Below are 22,651 nucleotides of genomic sequence, written 5' to 3' on the forward strand. Positions count from 1 at the left end.
CTTCACGCGCGTTCGCTGGCCCAAGCTAATCTGATCCCTTTTCGGCTTTTTTTTCCCTTTCCATCCTTTCCTAACTGTCCTCTCCATTTTTCCCTTTTCCTTCTTTCCCTATCGGTCCTAGCCTACCGATGATGGCTTGACAGTATCTCACCATCACACCCCCCGACTAGACGTTAAATACCGGAGGTATCCAACTCTACCTCCTAGGCGCCACTCAGGAAGGCTCTAGGGACGATTACTGGGAGAAAGGAGAGAAAGAAAAAAAAAGGATCGGTTTGGGTGGAGGCACTTACAAAACTAACATCTCGTTAGTTGTCGAGGTCACAAGCATCGCGCGTCATTTGGCGATGGACCCATCGCTCGGTCGCATGTTCGGACATCGTCGCGTGGTCTGCCATCGCTCACAGGTGTCTTAGCCGCGGCGGATGGCTTCGACACTACGATCGCTTTACGCGGGCGGCCTCGATTTGGCCCAGCTGGCCCAAAAGCCTCTCTTACATCATTTAGGCTCGCGTTGGGTGGGTCGCGCTTCGCCTGAGCGCCGCTTTCCAACGGTGGTTGAGGGGCTCTGACCACTTCTTCTTCGGACCCCAAGTCGTTACAAGGGGGCTCTTCTCCCACCATTGCTGAGGCTCTACCACCGTCAAGTAATTCGGCAGAAACTTCCTGTACCATGAAACCATGCTAAGGAACCGCCTACGCCCTTTCCGACTCTTTGGAGCTGGAAATGCCGTAATTGGCTTTAACTTGGCTAGATCCGCACGTAAACCGTCTTGGTTTACAAGGACACCAAGGTATCTTATCTCTGATTGACAGAATTCGCTTTTTTCTAGGTTGAAGGTGAGTCCTGCGTCACGAACGCGTTTCAGCACATGTTCTAGCCATTTCAGATGCTCCTCAAATGTCTTCGTGACAATTAGTGTGTCATCGAGGCTGGTACAGGCATATGGCTCGAGCTCTGGCCCAATGTCGCGGTTAATCAGTTGCTGGAGCGTAGCCAGCGCATTACTCAAGCCCAATGGCAACCGTTGGAAATAAAACAGTCCCTTGCCTGGCACCGTAAACACCGATATGGGTTTATCCTTCTCAGCTAGCGGAATTCGATGGTATGCGCTGCTAAGATCGAGGGTCGAAATATAACGCCCCCATCTCAGCTTGCGCAGGATCTTATCCATGTGAGGCAAAGGGTACGCGTCGGGTACTGTCACAGCGTTTACCTTCCGGTAGTCAATGCAAAATCGATACTTCCGGTCCTTTTTGCGTATCATGATCACCGGACTTACCCAGACACTATTAGACGGTTCGACCATGCCACTTTCGAGCATCTCACTCACGTAGGCGTGTATGACCTCCTGGATCTTGTCTGAAACAGGGTTGCACTTTGTTTTGATAGGTCGCAAGGTCGTGACCTTGATCTCGTGCTCGACCCACGTAGTGCATCGTAAAGGAGCTTAACGCTTCACGTAGCGGTCTACGAGTGTCTGCAACCCTTCTTGTTGCTTGGACGAAATTTCGTTGAGCCCTATGGCAGGGAGTCGGACCTCGCCCGATGCCGTTAGCCCCGCTACCTCCAGAGGAACCTTGATCTCTTGTCCTTTTATCACCAGGACTCTATTGACTAGATCCTGGACAATCCCGAAAACGTTGATCAAGTTAGCGCTGACATAGCAATTATTATCCAACTTGGACAGTCCTATGACGACCACGTCTCGTTTCACCCCTCTAAGCTCGAAGGGTAGGGGGACGAGGCCTAAGGTGGGTGCCGGTCATCTGTCGGCCATCGCCGCGCTTCCCAGCGTGAGATGTAGTTGACGACCGCAGGCATTCGCTATCTGGATCCCGACTGCTCGGATGACAGTGTGTGTAGCGCCAGGGTCGTACTGCGCGTGTAGCTTGTACCCAGCTACTTCAGGAGGATTAGCCACTTTCTTTGGCAGCTCCTCGATTGCCTTTCGAAGGGCAGTTATCTCTTGCGAGCTTGCGCTTCCAGGTTGCGTCTTGCTGATACCAGCAACCTTGGACTGTTTTCTGGCCTCCACAGCCTTAGTCTTGGGCTTGTACGCCGGTTCTGGCAAGTAGAAATGTTCCGGTGGGGGTGGCTCACGGAACGCACTCCTGAGTTCCAAGAGGCGTTCAGCTTCAGTGGCCCTTCGCAGCAGATCTGCCATGCTGTAAACCTCGTCTTTTCAGACTCGATCCTGTAACTCAGGACGCATATTCCTGTGAAATAGATCCAACTGACGTTCTACCAGTTATGGAGGTTGAATTTGCCGCACGATATTCTTAATCTGCGTTAAGAAATTTCGTATGGGCTCACCAGCGTACTGGGTACGCATTTGCGCATCAGAGATCAGGCGGCGTTGCACTTCTTCGCCTAAGCCATACCACTTCTGTCCTGCGGCTACAAAATCAGCCCAGCTGATCCACTGGTCGCATTCGTTGCGAAACCACGTCGCTGCGATGCCAGTCATAAGCTCTGGCAGAGCTTGGAAAAGCTCTGCTTCCGTAAGCCCCGAAGTTGTGCGGCATTCCGTAATGTGCGTAAGGAAAGAGTCAAAGTTGTCATGACTTTCCCCCGTGAACTTTACGTTTCATCGGCGGAAAATTTGTCCTAAGTCACGGCATCCGGGGTCGGCGTATGACCTACCTAACCCCGACTGTCTTTCCGCCAAGGGTGGGAGACTCCCCCCCGACCAGGCTGAACGTGTGGGGTCAACCGGTGCAGCCGTATGTGGGGGTAGGTATGGGTACGTCGGGCGTGTTGACGAGCTCACCGTATATGTGTGGGGCCACGTCGTAAACGCTTGTGGCTGCGTTGTACGAGCAGGTGGTGCTGTTGAGTACCCACTCATTTGCGGATAGCTTACCGAAGACGTATATGCGCTAGTTGCTGCGCATGATGGGCATGTCGCTTGTATCCAACTGACTGTATTTGCTGGCCATCCATGTCCCATTGACGTGGGTGGCGGTGGCGCTATGATGTGTGCCGACGCCGACGCTAAGTCAACGTTGTAACGGCCGTTTCCGAATGGTGTGGCCTGTGAACCTGCGAGATTTGCAAACGCTTGTTCGCCAAATACAGTTTCGCGCCTTTTCGCTGGCGCGTTTTCGTTTGGGGATGTCACATTACTCCTTTGTGGCTGATTCTGGTTCGATTTGATAACCGAACTTATTCGCGTTAAGTTCACGATCTCTTCATTGGCTTTTAATAGCCTATCTTGCAGCCATCTATTTTCTCTTTTGAGAGCTTGCTCTGACTGAGTTTCTCTACTTTTGTCCGAGTTCCTGACAAGTGAGGACGTATTGATAAGAAGCTTATCTTTATTTGTCCCCAATGTCTGGATATCCAGAGTTTTAACCTGCGTGGCTGTCATTGCCGCCGTCGTTATGATTTTTATGAGGTTATTCACCTCCTCACTGTCCCGCACTATTTGTAGCGGGTGCACGGCTTCGAAGTCAATTTCGTCATCGTTTGCTTTTGCAAACTCCTCGCAGGCCTGTGTGACCATGAGGTGACGCGCTTTTACACGTCACTTAATGGCTGCGTCGACGTCTTCCGCCAGTTTAAAATTCTCGGGGACGTATCTCCCCGTCAGCCACTGGTTAACGCGGTGTGATCTGGCTGCTTAACTGCCAGTCGTTAGCAGCTCTGGATTTTCTAGAAAATCGATTCCTAGGTCTTCTTTTATTAACGACCTGCAGAAATTGCTTAATTTATCCTCTTGATCCTGTGGTAGCGGTGCCATGGTCTTAAGGTCGCACTATACAAACAAAACTACTGGCAGTAAGTGCACTGTGCCGCAGCGCAGAGATTAGCTTTGGAGAGAGAGCTGACAGGTAGGGGGAATTCGCGCCAAAGCGTCAGTTGGACGCAACTTTCTGCCTAAATTTCTGCCTTAAGGCGTTAAAGAAAATTTATAATTCAAAACAGCCTTATATTTAAAGCTGTCAGCTGTAGGGATATCGATGCCCTCAACTCTCTCTTTTTTATTTGTGCATGTGTGTGGTACAATTTTAAATACAGTTATGTATAGTGTACCTTGCACACGTACACTACTGCTCGTCGCTCTACGAGCCGCGAGAAGCCAACAGCTGTGTATACCTGTATACCGTCGTATACGCGCTGTGTACTCTACTTGCGCCGTAGATCAGCGTTCGCCGCCTGTGAAAATCCGATTTCACAGGCTAAGCTTGTTGGCAGTCGAAAAAAATATTTCGTCTCAAAATATTATTTTCTTTCTCGTTTGCACTCGTCAGTACAAATTTTTAAGTGCTGGAAGTCCGCAGCGACTTAAAATCGTCACGTAAATAAAGCCGCTGCTTTGTTTACACGCGCGACCTATACGAGTCTGCCAGTGTCTCTCACGTATGCTAACGCGTTCTACGTGTTCTACGTGCTATACACGCGATCTATTTTGTTTTGATGTAGCTATACTGCTACAGCACCTACTTTACTATTGCTATAGCTACAGCAATAGTATTTGTCGTCTACCTTGTAGACGACGTCGCGCGATACCTAAACGTGGGTTATTCATCGGGTGCCAATGTTACGGGGTGCACAATGCGGATCAACGAGGTGAAGTCTCTCCACTTCGACCGGGCCTGTGTTGCCCGGATACCCAACGGTGACACTCCCTGTAAAATATTTTGCGGGTCTCGTGCGCTGAGACACCGCTGCAGAATATTGTATCGCGGCTGTAAGGTGTCTGTCGTCGCTTTTCGCGACATTCGTTTATAATTATTCATAAAGGAGAAGATTGAGGCACATCAAAAGAAGTAGTTCTCGCGGGTATTTTTTAAAATTAAAATGTATATTCAGGGAATATGTTATAATTATAGAAAGTATTCGTGGGTGTGTATTGTATGTGTGTGTGTGTGAGTTCTCGCTCGTCGAGCGCGATTTCTCGACGAGCTCGCGGCGCGAAAACGCAGACCGGGCAGACTGACGCGGGCTAATCGAGGGCCACTGCCCTTTACAATAAAACGGTCGCCTAAGGACCGGTACTCACGGTCGCAGGTAGTGACAACTCTCTCAGTCTCGAAGGAGCTGTCGTGCAAACGCTGGGGCCAGTAGGCATCCCTACTGGTAGTGTCTGGAGGTCGAGGTCACTGACGCTAGCCTCGCGTTAACCCTCTGGCTTGGAGAACCTTCCGCCTCTCGTGGAACTCGGGGTCACCTGCTTTCTCAGCAGCCTCCAGCACACACCTGGTATTCTCTGGACATCGCACCCAAAAACACCAAAGAAGACACTTCTCGCGTGCCAAAAATTTATAGCGCAAAAAAAAAAAATAGATCACGAGAGTCGTACTACAAAATTGTACGCTTCTCGCGCGCTCGCTTGCCCAAGCTAATCTGTCTCTCCTTGCTTCCTTTCCTGGCTTTCCTCTCTTTTCCTTTACCCCTACTTTCCCACCCCGCTTTCCCACTTAGGTCCCTTGAACTCTTTTTCCCCCTTTCTCTACCTGCCCTAGCCTACTAACGTGGCCTAACGGTGGGGCACCGTTACACTCCCCCCACTAGACGTTGGATACCGGGGTCTCCAACTCTACTACCTAGGCGCCATTCAGGAAGGCTACAAGGACGATGTCTGTGGGCGAGGAGAAAGAAAACACGGCGGGTAGAAGAAAGTGGGGTAAAATTTATTAAAGAAAAGAAAAGAAAAAAAAAAAAAAAAGAAAAAGAAAAAAAAATGTTGATGTGCCATGGATCGGCTGGTCCTCTACTAAAGTCACTCCTGGACCCAGTCTCTGTTAACGCGCTTGAAGCGGTTGTGCTTCAAGCGCCTTGGGCACTTCTTGAAGCGCTTGACGCCTTTTAAATTGCACATATAGCAGCAGACGGGTCTGAGCGAATTACCTGTCGCTTGCGCCTCCACTGTGTGGGCCCTGGTCAGAAGGCGTTCAGTTTCCTGGCAGAGTTGCCGAGCCTCGGCTTCCGCCTTCCTCCTCTCTTCAAGGCGTCGGGCCTCCTCGACGCGACGACGCTCTTCCTCTGCGAGGAGTTGGCGCGCCTCGACCCAGGTGTTATTTAAGGCCGCAAAACATTTGCGGCCGATCAGGGCCATCCTCTCGGCCTTGACGGTCTTGGTCGTAAAGCCGCGCTCCTAAACATAGGCCTCGACCTCCATGAAGGCGGCGAGCGCCTTCTCCCGGCTCGTCACGACACATTTCCGGGCCTCGTTGAGCCGCTCCAGGATGCCTTCCCAGGCGTCGTCGGGATCGGCCGTGGCCTCGATGGCCAAGAGCTGTGGCGCCTCCGTGGCCTCTGGTGTTGGTTGGACCGCCGACGATGGGTCGGCCTCGTCCTCGCCTTAGGGCTCAATGGCCAGTCACGGAATTGTTCCCACTTGGGATCTGAGGCCTCGTTGAAAGGCCTCGACCAGCTCGGTCCTCTCCTGCTCATCAGTGGCGTGCCTGAGGCGTCTAATAAGACCGCCCAGGCTAAGGTGTGTTGCCTCCGTCTCTGTAACAATACTGCCCCCAGGAAATAAAAGAAACAAAAAGTGGGGAAAAAGAAGAAAACACAATTAGTTGGGATGTAGGCGCTTACAAAATTGAATTTTTTTTATTCTACGGGGCCGCAGCCATCGCATATTGATAGGCGATTGATCCGTCGCTCGGTCGCATGTTCGGACATCGTCGCGTGGTCTGCCATCGCTCACAGGTGTCTTAGCCTCGGCGGATGGCTTCGACACTACGATCGCTTTACGCGGGCGGCCTCGATTTGGCCCAGCTGGCATGAAAGCTTCTCTTACATCATTTAGGCTCGCGATAGGCGGGTCGCGCTTCGCCTGAACGCCGCTTTCCAACGGTGGTTGAGGGGCTCTGACCACTTCTTCTTCGGACCCCAAGTCGTTACAAGGGGGCTCTTCTCCCGCCATTGCTGAGGCTCTACTGCCGTCGAGTAATTCGGCAGGAACTTCCTGTACCATGAAACCATGCTAAGGAACCACCTACGCATTTTCAGACTCTTTGGAGCTGGAAATGCCGTAATTGGCTTTAACTTGGCTAGATCCGCACGTAAACCGTCTCGGTTTACAAGGACACCGAGGTATCTTATCTCTGATTGACAGAATTCGCTTTTTTCTAGGTTGAGGGTGAGTCCTGCGTCACGAACGCGTTTCAGCACATGTTCTAGCCATTTCAGATGCTCCTCAAATGTCTTCGTGACAATTAGTGTGTCATCGAGGCAGGTACAGGCATATGGCTCGAGCTCTGGCCCAATGTCGCGGTTAATCAGTCGCTGGAGCGTAGCCAGCGCATTACTCAAGCCCAATGGCAACCGTTGGAAATAAAACGGTCCCTTGCCTGGCACCGTAAACACCGATATCGGTTTATCCTTCTCAGCTAGCGGAATTCAATGGTATGCGCTGCTGAGATCGTGGGTCGAAATAAAACGCGCCCATCTCAGCTTGCGCAGGATCTTATCCATGTGTGGCAAAGGGTACGCGTCGGGTACTGTCACAGCGTTGACCTTCCGGTAGTCAACGCAAAATCGATACTTCCGGTCCTTTTTGCGTATCATGATCACCGGACTTGCCCAGACACTATTAGACGGTTCGACCACGCCACTTTCAAGCATCTCACTCACGTAGGCGTATATAACCTCCTGGATCTTGTCTGAAACAGAGTTGCACTTTGTTTTGATAGGTCGCAAGGTCGTGATTTTGATCTCGTGCTCGACCCACGTAGTGCATCGTAAAGGAGCTTAACGCTTCACGTAGCGGTCTACGAGTGTCTGCAACCCTTCTTGTTGCTTGGACGAAATTTCGTTGAGACCTATGGTGGGGAGTCGGACCTCGCCCGATGCTGTCAGCCCCGCTACCTCCACAGAAATCTTGATCTCTTGTCCTTTTATCACCAGGACTCTATTGACTAGATCCTGGATGGTCCCGAAAGTGTTGATCAAGTTAGCGCTGACATAGCAATCAGCGTCGAACTCGGACAGTCCTATGACGTCCACGTCTCGTTTCAAAGTATTGTGTTCATGGAAAAGATACCAAGAAAAAAATAAGAAGTTACTTTAAGCAAGCAGTTATATGTGTCAAAGAGGTGCAATATATAATTACTGTATAAATTAAATTATTCAATACAATTGGTAACTATACATATCATTTTTCCCCCGTACGTTGGGTTCAACAATTCAGTACAGTGTTACTATGCACCTTCCTTTTCTTGCTTACAACGCTGATTTTCAAGGTGTCTTCATAAAATAAGGAGCCTTCTAAAACTAAACTTGACAAAAATGTTTACATGTTGATTATACAGAAATCGCTGTCACAAGAAACAGTATGACAATAAACGCTACAGTGATGGGACCATTAATCATCTATATGCTGGGTAATTGGTGAAAAATAGTAGCCAGGCTAAAGAAATACTAACTAAACTATCAAAGTAAATTGTTGGTGGAAAAAAGGAAAAAAAAATACATATTTTCCATGGTAATTTATAATAATCGAGGAATAAAAACTGTGTACTGTAAGACAAACACAAAAAAAAATAACAGAAAAACACTTTTCTGTAAATTTTGTTATATAAAGTCCTTATATGTACATATGTTAGAATCAAGAAGAAGAATATACATGGAAATAAATTACGTGGTAGATAGAGCATCAGAAAATTTTAAAGTTAACACAAAAGTTATAAGAGGAAAAAGTGCCTACTTAAACATGAATGTGTACACTGACTACACAGCGTAAGAGGTCAGTAGGAGAAATAGGGATCATTGGCAATAAAACTTACCCTTTTCCTTTTAAATATATTTCGTACACTCAACACAAACAACACAATACATACATAACACTATTGAGAAAGAAGAAATGATCGCCATCGAGGATGACGGCATCGTGGTCTTGGACATGTTACGTACGATAGCGTATAGCAATACATACGCTAATACACTAGTGACACCCATCTCAGCTTTGCCTGAGACTTATTAACGAAACACTGTATAGTGTGTTGACATGTAATGTTAACAAATGCTTTTACCTGTAAATTTAATATCTATTTCTGACACTTTTTAAAATAAAAACCTTTTTACTAAAAATGTATTTGCTTGGCATCTATATGGTTTATTTAATCAAATGAAAAGCTGTAAGAAGTGAAAAATAAATGATAATGCTTGAAATTCCCGTGCATTTCTTATGCCATAAAAGAGTCGTTGGCCCTAAAAGGCCGTTGGTTTGCAGTTTCTCTTGATCATATATAAACAGGGCTATTTTTTAAAGCTGTAAAGATTTAAGGCTCACAAAAAATGTATAATTAAAAAAAATTTTTTTTGCTTATCTCACAACTTCATTGCCAAAGCACAAAGTCCTGAAGCTCAATTTCTATATTTTTTATCGCCACTTAAATACAAATACATACTCTACCTATTTAAAAAACTGGAAGATTCAAAAGATTACTATGGGGATTATAGTGAAAAGCAGACCTCTTACTTAAAAAAACTACTTATTTGTGGATTTTTATGCAGCTTTAACCTCAATAAATGTTCAGCAACATTTTCTTGACGTCTTTAATTGTATTTATTAAGTGTATTTAAAGTTTTTCTTCCTATTCGACTTATAGCAACTTTTTGCATAGTTAACACTTTTGTTAGCACTAAAGGCGATTTTTTAAAATAGTTTATTAGGTTGTTATATATTTGTTGGCAAGGTACTTCAATGCCTTATGACCCTAAAAAGGACCTGTGAGCTTTTTGAGAAAACTCTTTCTTAACTATAGTTTCCAGCAAACGTAATTGCCTCTATACCTCGGGATGATTTTCTCTGGCCTGTTATTATAGCATTATACTAACCAGGAAAAAAACGACAACGTTTAAAGCATTGGAGCTAGTTGTAGAGCTATTTTCCAACGTCTTCCGGTAAAACATTGAAGACGTTGGTGTCTTAAGCACCTTTTTTGTTTGCAGACTCAGTTGTATTGGTGATTTAAGTTGAAGAGATTGGTTCGTGATACTTGCCCGTTGGAGACTGTTCTATTGGCTCAAGTTTATTTTTTCTTTGTAGCTGTTAGATTCTCCCAGCACAGACCTTAGAGCAAATTGATGATTCCTAGTTTCCCAGCCTTGCGACAAATAAGTCTGCTCTTGATGTCTACTAGTGCATGACTAACTTGGTTTAACAGTGGTGGGCCTTACATAGTCTTTTATTTAACGATGAATCGTTTCTGAAAATCATACTTAAGATGTAGGTGGCCCTTAAAAGAACTGATGAAATTGATGGTTAAGTAGGAAACGTAAATACTATTAAGCCTAATAATACTAAGGGCCAGTGGTAAAATGTTCAGTTATTCCTTATTATTTTTATTAATGATAGAGAGCTAGCTGCGAGTGGTTTGACTCTTATCCTTGGAGTATCTGTATACAAATACCGTACTGGAGGGAGGTACGCAGCTGACCAGAAGATATCTCGTCTGCAAGTCGTTCCTCAGATAACCAACTGCTCATCTTTAGTCGGAAAAGTGGGCCTAGAGAAAACCTTCTCTGTAGGTATGCTGTTAGGATGACCACTAAGAAGAAGGCTGTTGTGGCTGCCCGTAATCTTCAGGGTTGTCTTCTCTGGCTTGCATTTGAAGTAGAAAGTTTTTTGACGGCACCAGACCGTATGGTAGAACGGTCACAAAACTCTGAAGTGTTGGAGCAGGTTTTGCTCTGGCTAGACACGTCTCCTGGTGTTTCGCCAGAGACGTTGGTGTTGCCAATTTTTCTATGGGACTCGATTATCTTGGCAAATTGGGGTAAAACCAATTGTTTTCAGTTTGCTATGAAAGAAGAGTGTTATCGGTAGCCGGGATGCCCAGCTTTACGACTAATAACTCTGTTCTTGGTTTACTGCTGATAAACAACTACGATAATTGAGAACTCGATGGGGTATTTTATAACTACTTTTTACTATCTTTGATTGTGGGTGGCTTCAATTTATCTCGACGCCTCTTAGCGGATTCTACTGAACTACGGCGCAAAGCAAGCCTATTTAAACAAAATTTTGAGCTTATTTATTGATATTGTTATAACCTTTAAAAAAAAAAACAACTATGAGAAAGACATTTTGGAATTATGAAAAATCAGTATGCAAAATTTTAGCAAAATTGGTTCAGTAGTTCTTGTGGTCAGCAATTACAACGGTTTTAGCAACTTTGCTATATATATTAGTAAGATGTACCTTTCCTTGTTTTGGGCCCTAAGGGATAGAAGAGCAGAGAAAATAACGACAGTCAGGAAATACCAAGCATGGAAGTTGGTCAAGAGAGTTGAGGGAAATCTGTCATGAGAGTGGAGACGAGTTGGTTGATCAAAGGTTATATCGCAGACGTGCTGTGGCCTGTGGAGGTGCTGGTGGTCACAGCCAAAATGGTGTCTTTAATTGTATACAAACGGGCAGCAGAGCTGTTAGTAGACTACCGTAAATGAAGCTTGAGTTTGTCAATAGAGCTTAAAGTAAATAGTTAATAAAGTTTTAGTAAGTGTAAGGTAAGATTTCATTTTAAAAAATTGCATAGTTAATCTTGGTATAAACGTAAAATAATTGAGGTCTCCTCAAGCAGAAGATTAAATAATTGATGATTTAGTAAAATTCGAAAGCCCAATTTTAAACTAAAAATTTGTCATGGCTTATGCATTCATCATTCTAAGAAAGGTAACATTATCTAACATTATTCGTCTGGTAAAAGTCTTACGTGTATCTATATCTCGAACATTGTCTAATTAAATAAAAAATACTGCAACTAAAATAATCAGACGCATGTGTTGCCTATAAATTGTGTCTTGTAACAAAAGAAGCAGTTTGACTAATGGTTCTTTAGTCTTCAGAGAGGGATACTTATAATCAATATAATTCTGATGCAAGCACTGAAACATGTGATTCAGGTGAAGATATTGACGGTCAGACTTTCACTCACGTACCATCTAAAAGTAAGATGGATACAGAAAATACAAATGATTTTTTAGAACGAAGTTCTTTATGTTGCGTACTTGGGGGGCTGAAATTGAAAAAAAGACAGATTTCCATGAAACGGAAGTTGCTTACTAAAACTCGGTTCCTCCTAATTCCTCTTATTCTCCCCTTACTCCATCACCCTCGCCATCAGTCCCCTACGCACTTCCTCTCACCCTGTCTCTTCCAACCGTGCTGCGCTAGTCTCCAGCACACCTTCTCTCATCACTCCCCGTTTTGCCCAGCCCCGCTATTCACCTTAACACTACACCATCAAAGCACGCATAACAAGATATTAATGATCCATTAAATCATTTTTTTTTTGCATAATAGTTTTGATTCAACTTTAAATTTTTTTCTTCAACAAGTATTGAAAAAAAAAAAAAAAAAAAACTCCAAGAGATTTGAACCCTTCACCTTCTGTATACAAGCCAAGTATCTTACCCACTCTTATATGAGCACTCCCAACATGAGAATTTCGGTTTTTTCTACTTATACGCTGGTTCAAGACTGAATTTTAATTCAAATATTCATTTAGTAATTATTAATTGATCCAGTTCTATAATATGTTATGAAAATTATTCAATTATTTATTAAATTGATTTTTTTTTTCACTACATAATTATTTTTCAAACATATGAGATAATTTTTTAATAGCAGCACCTTTTCCATGAACTAATAAATATTTATAAAATTTTTTATTTATTTGTTAACTTTAAGTTAATCAATAAATAAGTATTTTTACAATTTTTTAATTTTTTTCAAAGTTTTATAATTTTTTTCCAACTGTCTTATATTATTTTAATCGTTCGTTTATTAATGGTTTTTTCACGCGAGGTTCTATAAATTGAGTTAATAACTTTTATTAGATTTTATTCTTCCGTAATTTTTGTATTCGAGACTAAAGCAATTTTTTTAACTAAAGACGTTTATCACAGATAGCGGGGGGGGAAAGTTTAGAGAGGTAGGAGGAGCACAAATATGTAGCAACGCTGGCAATTATTTTTTTTACATGAATATACTAATACATATGAACTTTTACAAATACTTAACCCTTTTTTTCTTATTTCATTAAAAAAAACCTTGTGAATCAATTTTAGAATTTTATAGGTTAATATAAAAATAATCTTTTATGCAAAACATTGGGAGGTTTCAACAGATTACTTCTTTATGAATGCAACCTTACGTGATTCTTCCATAAGGTTAAATAATGAATGAAAGTTTTTTTTCAAATTAAATATTCAAAAACTGTACAGTTAAACGATCTGCAATTTTTTGTGGGTGTTTTTTATGCTTTAACCAATACACGTTTCAATAATAGCTATCGAAGACCCTCCGTGCGATATACGTCCTGCAGCGACATTCACTACCATGTGATGATATTATAGTACCCTATTAAAGATCAAACACACAGTCTTGTACTGGCCATCCGGTCAGCTCGTCGTGCCATGGCTTTAATATTTTTTTTTTTTATCTACATAACATGTTGCAAATAATTAAATATTTATTTGATATTACAATATTCACTAAAGCCACACCAAATTACCAAATATCAAAGTTCAAATAATAACTGCACCACCTGCGATACATTGCATAGGGTTATTTAAAAAATCGTTTCATACAAGATATTTTTTTGGTATTTTCATTCATACATTGTTTGGTACAAAATGTTACCGAAATATAACATTATTTTTAAGGTGCCCAAGTACCCACTATCTACTGGTTTAATTTATCTATGACTTACGGTGGTACGGGCGTTTAGAGCTTGGGCTGATTTTTATTCTAATATTTTTAAATTTTTTGTAATGCCATGGCTTTCGAGTTGTCTGTAGAGATATATATAGAAGACTGTCTGAATGTTTATTTTAGTTGTTAAAACAATTTTCTAAAAGTATTTTTTTAAATTTCCATTTGCTAGGCCCTAGATAAGCATAATTATTTTTTTACAACTAAATATACCTTCTAGGCAGTCCGCTGTATCCTTACTTGCGACTTAAAAGCCTTAGCATTTATTTGACTATAAGATATTTAGCTAAAAAAAAGCCAAAACTAAAAACTGGAAATTGCAACTTAAAAAAGAGTTGCAACTGGAAGTTGCCACTAGAATAAAGAAGAGTTACAACTCTTGGTTTGCAATTCTTCTTCTACTTGCAACTTTTTATTTAAAGTTCTAGTTTTTTTAGCTAAATGTTTCGAAATTTAAATAATGCTATGGCCTTCATGTCGTTAATAAGTGATGCAGTGCTTAGAAAATAATTTTTGTTGTTAATAAATTCATTTGAAATGGGTTAGGGTTATTATAATTAAAATCAAAATAGTCAAAGGAGTTGACGAAGTAAGCAAAATGCAATGATAAACAATTCAAAATAAAAATAAAAAACAAGATAAGAAATCAAAACAAAAAAAATAAGTAAAAAAAAAAATAAAAAAAAGTAATGTAAAATGCTAAAAAAAAAAAAAATGAAAAAAAATATTAAAATACTTAAAAAATGAACTATAAAAAAGAGAGTAAAATCGAAAGAAACATTTAAATAAACAAAAATAAAGAATATAATATTCTTAGGAAACTGATATAAAAGAAATAAAATGAAAAGAAGGAAATGAATTGAAAAAAAAAACAAAGATAAAAAAGTAATAGAATGAAAAATAAAAAAAAATTTGAATAAAATCATAAAAGCCTTAAAAAAGATTAATAAGATACAAAAAAATGAAACAAAAAAAGAAGATTAAATAAGAAAATAAAAATAAAAGTAAAATAAAGGAGTATAAAAAAAATATCAAAATTAAAAGAAACAACTAAGGAGGTATAAATGGCTTATGAGACCCACCGTAAGAACGAAGTTCTTCAAACATGAGATGAGTGCCGAAATATAATTCAACATGAGATGTGTGTCGAAGAACATCATAAAATAAGGAAACACAATTTCTCAGGTAACAAGAGGGTTACGAGACCTATAGGAAGAAAAAAGCTGTATAAAAATCACGACAACTTTGACACCTTCCTCACGCGCATTGTGGAGTGCCGCACAGCATCTTGATTGACGGAAGATGAACCTTTCCCAGCTCTACTGGAGCTTATGACCAGCATGGTAGCGACATAGTTCTACAACGAATGCGACAAGTGGATCAGCTGAGCTAGTTTCGTAGTCAAAGGGCACGAGTGGTATGTCTCAGACAAGGAGGTACAGCGCCGTCTAACCTCGGATGTGCAAATACGCACCCAATACGCTGGTAAGCTAGTACGAAACTTCATAATACAGATTAAGAATATCGTGCAGCGAATTCAACCTCCGTGGCCCGTCGAACGTCAACTGGATCTGTTTCACAGGAACATGCGACCCGAACTACAGGATCAAGTTCGACAAGACGAGGTGTGCAGCCTGGCAGAGCTGCTACGAAAAGCCACTGAGGCTGAGCACCTCCTGAAATTTAGAAGTGCGTTGCAGGAGCAACCCCCACCCGAACACTTTTACTTGCCAGAACTGGCGTACAAGCCCAAGTTAAAGGTTTTGGAGGTTAGGAAACAGCCCAAGATTGCTGGTATCAGCAAGATACAATCTGTGAGCGTAAGCTCGAAAAAGATAGCGTCCATCCACAGCGAACAAGCTGCCCTTCGAAAGGCAATCGAGAAGCTGCCAAAGAAATTGGCTCATTCTCCTGAAGTAGCCGGATACAAGCTATGAGCGTTGGAGCTACACACACTGTTATGCGAGCAGTTGGAATCCAGATAGCGAACGCCTGCGGTCGTCAACTACGTCTCAAGCTGGAAAGCGTGGCGATGGCTGACAGACGACCGTGACCCACCTAAGGCCTCGTCCCCTTACCCTCCGAGCTTGGAGGGGTGGAACGAGACGTGGACGTAATAGGACTGCCCGAGTTAGATGCACATTAGTATGTCAGCGCTAACTTCATCAACGCTTTTGAGACCATCCAGGATTTAGTCGATAGGGTCCGGATAATAAAAGGACAAGGGATCAAGATTTCTCTGGAGGAAGCGGGTCTGACGGCATCAGGTGAGGTCTGACTCACCACCATAGGGCTCAACGAAATTTTGTCTAAGCAACAAGAAGGGTTGCAGACACCCTTGGACCGATACGTGGAGTATGAAGCTCCTCTAGGATGCACTGCGTGGGTCGAGCATGAGATCAAGGTTACGACCTTGCGATCTATCAAGCAAAAGTGCGACCCTATTTTGGACAAAATCCAAGAGATCATACACGCCTATGTGAGTGAGATGCTCGGAAGTGTCGTGGTCGAACCGTCTAATAGTGTCTGGGCAAGTCCGGTGGTCATGATACGCAAAAAAGACAGGAAGTACTGACTTTGTGTTGACTACCAGAAGGTAAATGCTGTGACAGTACCCGACGCGTACCCTTTGCCTTACATGGACACGATCCTGCGCAAGCTGAGTTGGGCACGTTTTATTTCGACCCTCGATCTCAGCAGCGCGTACCATCAAATTCCGCTAGCCAAGAAGGATAAGCCGATAACGGTGTTTACGGTGCCAGGCAAAGGACTGGTTCAATTCCAATGGTTGCTGGCCTGAGTAATGCGCTGGCTACGTTCCAGCGACTGATCAACTGCGACATTGGGCCAGAGCTCGAGCCATGTGCGTTTACCTGCCTCGATGATGTAATAATTATCACGGAGACATTTGAGGAGCATCTGAAATGGCTAGAACACGTACTAAACCACATTTGTGACGCAGGACTCACCCTCATTCTAGAAAAAATCGAGTTCTGTCGGTGGTTAAGTTAGAGCCAAAAACAGCATTTCCAGCTCCGAAGAGTCTGAAACGGCGTGTGTGGTTCCTTGGTATGGTTTCATGGTACAAGAAGTTTCCGCCAAACTACATGACTGTAATAGAGCCTCAGTGACGGTGGGAGAAGACCCCCCTTTTAACGACTCGGGGTCCAGAGAAAAAGTAGTCAGAGCCCCTCAACCACCGTTGGAAAGCGGCGCACAGGCAAAGCGTGACCCACCTAATGCGAGCCTAAATGATGTAAGCGAGGCAACCCGCGTAAAGCGACCGTAGTGTTGAAGCCATCCGCTGTGCCTAAGACACCCGCGAGCGATGGCAGACCACGCAAAGAAGTCTGAGCACGCGACTAAGCAACGGGTCCGTCGCCAAATAACGTGCAATACTAGCGACCTTGACAATTAACGAGACGTTAGTTTTGTAAGCGCCTCTACCTAAACTGACCCTGTTTTTTTTCTCCTCTCTCCCAGTTATTATTCCCAGAGCCTTTCTAAATAGTGCCTAGGAGGTAGAGTTGGATACCTCTGGTGTCCAACATCTAGTCGGGGGGTGTAACGGTGAGATACCGTCGAGCCATCATCGGTACGCTAGAACCGATAAGGAAAGAGAAAAAAGAGGAAAAGAAAAGAGGACAGTTAGGAAGAGAGGGAAAAGGGAAAAAAGTAAAAAAGAGATTAGATTAGCTTGGACCTTTAGGAGCGCGAGAAGCAAGATTTTGGGCCGATTTTACGTGAGAAGCAAAATTGTTGAGTTTAGTTTTTTTGATACGTGAGAAGCGTAGTGTGATTTCTGCTGATACCGCGGATATCTGCGATCCTTGGTGGTGATCCACGATGTAATGGCGGTGTGATGTCGCAGTGCAGTGTCTCGTTCTGTAAACTGGCTTCTGACCCTGCTGACAAGGTAGAACCAAGGCCAGCTCTGACGACCTTGACCTTCCAACGCAGCTAGTAGGGACGTCTACTGGCCTCAGTGTACCCGCTTTGTCAGCGTCCATGGTCTCGGCCTATCAAAGGCATCGGCAAGAAGCAACCCCGAGACGCTGTGAGAAGCTGCCAATAGGTAGTTTATTGTAAAGGGCAGCGGCCTTTAATGAGCCCGCGTGTCTGCCCGGTTTGCGAGAGTGCGCCGCGAGTTCGTCGAGTATTCGGGCTTAACGTGCAGACATGCGTACATACATACACACACACACACTTACGCGCATACACCCGCTAGTATAATGTATTTTGATTGGCTTTTTAGATTGTTTTAAATACATATTTGGCTTTATTATAATACTAACGAGTGCTTATTATCCTCTGTGTGTGACATGTCCCCCCTGTGTTATGTTAAAGTCGACGCGAAAGGCAACGACATCCAAGGTCGTCGCGATACTGGACCCCAGTGGTATTTTAGAGAGCGAGACCCACGCACATACTTTACAGGAAGTATTGCAAAGGGTACTTAGGCCACACAGGCCTGGTTGAGGTTGCGAATTCCGCCTCGTTAAATCCGCATCGATGGAACCGCGAAACAAAGTGACGTAATGTTACAATAAAAATGGAAACAGAGGAGACAGTCATTGACCTAAGCACTGAATTCTCATGTAACGTGTTAGATTGTCAAGAAACAACTTATAGTAAAAAGCCTCAGTGTTCGACTATAACGGTGAACAGCTGTGCACCAGCGAGAAGATCTTAGTTTGACATAGATGATTTTTAAGAACGATTCAAATGTTATTTCAAAATTTATTGGCCTGAAAAAGTAGATGTATTCTCATTAGTTGTTCACAGTCCTAAAGAATTGGTGTTTTGCTTAAAAATAGCAGATTGCAGGTAAAATGGCCGTTTGTCTCAAAAAAACTAATTATTTTTAACGTGGAAACTCCGGAAGTACTAAACTGAAGATTTCTTGGGAATTTTTTTTATGTTCTAAAAGTTGCTGCTGATAAAATTGTCTAAACTTAGATTACTTTTATGGTACATAAATGGTCCAAAATTAATCTTTGGAAGAGAAAACAGTTTGTGCAGTATTGCATGTCACATCATTTTAAGGCTCATTTACCCCACACAAGAGGTATAATCGATGATACTTAGATGCACACTGAACCTGCAAGCCTTCCTAAAGTATAGCAGGCAACTTTTAGCTACTACAAAGATGATACTACTTGAAAGCCATTATTAAAAGTACTCCTTGAGGATGACTATCATTTTGTAGCAATTTATACGGAGGTTTCACTAATGATCGACAAATAGTTAAACGATGTGGGCTTCAATGTAAGTGTGGCCCTGAAAATGTAATCATATCAGATAGTGGTTCAAATAGTTTCAACTATGAGCAGTTGTTTAAGGATAGAAAGCTTTCTAAATACAGGTACACATTGAACGATCAATTTGTTTGTTGAAAACATAAAAAGTTATGTCCACAAAGTTACATAACAATTATAGGCCAATTGCTACTAAAACAAGAAAAGTTTGTTTTATATTGTGTAATATTTGGCAATGCATTATGAAAAATAAATATGTCTAAGAGTTATAAGAAAAGCCATTTACAATTTCAGATATTTAAAATGTGATTCTTGGAAGCTTAGTTCTTTTATGACTTATTTAAAATTGAAACAAAATTAGTTTTTGTATGTTATATTTTTTAAATTAATAAGTAACATTATTGTAAGTCATTTTAATGATCGTCTTATGCTAGTGAATAAGTGTTTGACACTTTTTATAAATACTTATTGTCATCTCTGAACAAATACGTGTGTATTATTGCTGGTTCCAAAAACATATTATTGAAGTCAGTCAGTTTTGATAATATTTTCATATTTTCTTCATGAATTAGACATCTCTATGAATACTTTCTCGGACTAGCGATTTGTACGAACATACCAAAAATCAAAAAAATCGCAGAACACTTTGCCAGTTACTATCATTTGACCCTGTACTTGAAAACAGTATCAGTGGTCTTTTTTCAAACTAAAACTACCACTATTGTTTTTATACAAGTAAAGAACATGGTTAGGACTAATTATAAGATAGTAACTGATGTATATAGACACTTAACTTTCATAACCGTTAACTCTTCCAAAAGGCCATCAGGACTTGCACCGATAAAACAATGATCTTTTATTTTCAATAAGTCGCAAGGCTTAAGGGAGTTGGGTTGCAATTCACTTAACGATGGAAATGTTAAAAAAAAAAAATGTGTTGTAAAAAAACATTGTAGATTTAGTCACCAAATTTGATCACAACCGCGTCCACTGATTTTGAGAGAAAAATGCATGAAATTTCCATTTTTCGTCGTCTTTAACATGGACTTAAATGTAAGTGATGAAAAAAGTTGTAAAAAAATACCTATTACTCTTCACACAGTGATAATCTTTTGAAAAACTGATATGTTATTTATTAAAAGCTCATTCGTATACGGGCAAAGTTGCAATAAAATCGCGTCTGCAGTTATGAAGATATTTGCACAATCGTAAACAAATTGGTTTCCAGCTTGTATGTTACATTCATGCGGTAGACAAGGTAGATAGATGCACTGAGTACGCTGTCTGCCGTCAGCTTGACATTTTACGTAGTACGATGGCTTTTTACAAAATCACTTCTAAAAACCGTTCTACTTAAAATTATGATCTCAAACTTTTTACAGGCCTTAATGAGACCTTATACTTTAATGCTACACCATTAAAATCTCTCATTTCAAAAATTTATAGCACACTTTTATCAAAAGAAGATCAGATTAATCATACCATTCTTTCCTTATTTGTTATCTGCCATACAAAAAGTACTTATGCTGTTTGATTTATACTATAAGAAACTAGGTCCCTGGAAGAGAATCCTGAAATTTTTTTGAAGCATATTTTTTATACATTATCGAGTCCTGGCAAGTATAATGGTAATGCATTTTCCGTAATTGAGAGAGCGGACGTTTTTAGGCTAGGTTAGTACAACAGATCCTATTACAGTGTCTTCTGCATATACACATGCTTCCCATCACCTCCCAGTGGGAGCGATCCAACTCCCTTAACTTGTCACTTATTTTGCAACAATACTTTTTTAAATAACTAAATGACTCTTTTTCTAAGTACACGATCATTAGTAGTTTTTTATTTTTATTTTGGCCCTTTAGTCTCTGCCTCTATCCTTTGAATATCAGATTCTGACACTTTTAGTAAAAATAAGTTTTTCATCAAGCTGTACTTTACATAAAGTTTTACATTATCTTGTTCATTGGAAACATCATAGGGGTTTGAAGATTCCATTAACTGTTTAATTGCCTTGCTACAATGACCAAATTATTTTACAAAATTTTCAAAATAAGTAGTGTACTAAACATAATAATCATCATTACCATTATTTTAAAAATGTGGACAAGTTTGATTTTTCTTGGACTGGCTTGGTTGGTACACGTATTTGTAACTGTGATAGGAAAGCCAAGGTGCTACTTGATTGGATAGTGAAAGGTTTGCAACATTTAGGTGGTTGACTTGTTCATGACTATTACTTTTTTGAAGCGATCATCCCTTACAACAAGCAACGTCACACAAACATGATTGCAATGAGCACTGGTTGAATGCCCAACAGTGCACTCATAGCTGCTTTCTCGTATCTCACCATCTATATCAGTGCTTATATTCATCTGATAACACACATCTTTTCTGTTTTTAGCATAACACTTCGATGCAACATAGTACAGATGACCTATAAATTTTTATTGGGAAAAGAAAAAGAACTATTCTAATTTAAGGGGGCTCCTTCACGAAAGTCCCCAAACAGAGATATATTATTTCTTGTAAATAAAAGTCTACTGAATTTAATAGTGGTCTAAATTATATTTCGAATGGGTCAAAATTTTGAGAAATCCGAGCTCAAAGTTGTAACTATTAGCACGTGTTCCTATGGGGCAGCGTGAAAAATAATTTGTTTTCGTTTATAATAAACCTAAATTAAATGTCCCAGCAGACTGAATATATAGGTTTTGTAGATGAAGTCTTCCTCTGTAATATTCTGTATTAAAAATTGTGGATAAAGGATCATTTTAGCGAGATATTTGTGATGGAAATAAATAAATAGTGTCCGGGAGGTCAGTAGCAGACGTACTTGTTCATGACATGTATATACCATATACCTATATATTACATCGCTATACTACACCAACACAGGCGGTCTGGTCTGGTGGTGTACCTTCGTATGCACTAGACTGGTCAAAACAATAATTACTTTTTCGTACAAAGTTAAACTACACACATAAATATCATTTTTCCCACTTCATACGTTATTAAAAATATCATAATGATTTTCAGACACATTTGTTTATTGAAAAACAAAACTTTATTTTTTGTTTGTCTTTGACCTCAGCAGTAGTCGTAGGAGCCCCCTTAACTCCAATTTATTCCAGTACCTTCGGCACCATAATAAATAAAATGAAAATATGCATTAGTATACATTTCATCTACAACCCTCCTTTTGTGTTAAAGAGTGCTAAGTATAGATCAATATGTTGGTCTTTTAAATTTGGCAGAAGATTTGCTGCATTAATATCATTATACAAATGTGCTACTAAAGTTTGTATGGTCTGATCTTCGGTACTGTATTCTTCTTTAACATCATTTTCAAAATTATCGTTTTTGTCATGATACATCTGTCAGTCAACTCGATTTTTTTTTCTCTTCAATAAGATGCTTCTTTTTCGTAATTCTTCTTTTAGTTTTATCACTGTCATTGATCCATATGTGGCGTGATCTTCAGGTCAAAGCTCAAAACAAGCTTACAGGTGCAAACAGCAGCTGCTCTAACGGACGGGTTAGCCATGTGTACCAAAAGCGCACCGTTTCTTGCTCCCTACCTGTTGCTGTGCCTACCTTTAGGAAGCGAGCGCTGCCAGCATTATTCTTATTCTCACGCTTAAGAAGAAGTGATTGTGCGCATTCAGTTCACGAATATTCTTTGTTCAATACTAATAAATCAGCATGTAAATTAAA

The 22,651-nt window shown here is 41.4% G+C and overlaps 1 protein-coding gene across 1 annotated transcript; it reads left to right on the top strand.

Annotated features, from left to right (window-relative positions):
• Positions 1 to 15,612: 15,612 nt before the first annotated feature.
• LOC149374816 (uncharacterized) lies at positions 15,613 to 16,479 on the top strand. The gene is made up of 4 exons (XM_089591732.1): positions 15,613 to 15,705; positions 15,868 to 15,946; positions 16,004 to 16,158; positions 16,276 to 16,479. Exons 1-4 carry the CDS (start codon positions 15,613 to 15,615, stop codon positions 16,477 to 16,479), a joined length of 531 nt encoding a protein of 176 aa, XP_089447858.1.
• Positions 16,480 to 22,651: the final 6,172 nt, after the last annotated feature.

This window comes from Copidosoma floridanum, unplaced genomic scaffold (assembly GCF_036245765.1).
Source record: "Copidosoma floridanum isolate Cflo_tuat_1 unplaced genomic scaffold, Cflo_Japanese_pri ptg000013l, whole genome shotgun sequence".
In the NCBI taxonomy this organism is placed as follows: domain Eukaryota; kingdom Metazoa; phylum Arthropoda; class Insecta; order Hymenoptera; family Encyrtidae; genus Copidosoma; species Copidosoma floridanum.

What these genes read in the sequence shown, in the direction of transcription:
- LOC149374816 (XM_089591732.1), top strand. Translation starts at nt 15,613, where the DNA reads ATGAGCGTTGGAGCTACACACACTGTTATGCGAGCAGTTGGAATCCAG. An exon ending in AGCGGGTCTGACGGCATCAG is followed by an intron (nt 15,947 to 16,003) that starts GTGAGGTCTGAC and finishes AGCAACAAGAAG; the next exon opens with GGTTGCAGACACCCTTGGAC. An exon ending in AAGAGATCATACACGCCTAT is followed by an intron (nt 16,159 to 16,275) that starts GTGAGTGAGATG and finishes GACTACCAGAAG; the next exon opens with GTAAATGCTGTGACAGTACC.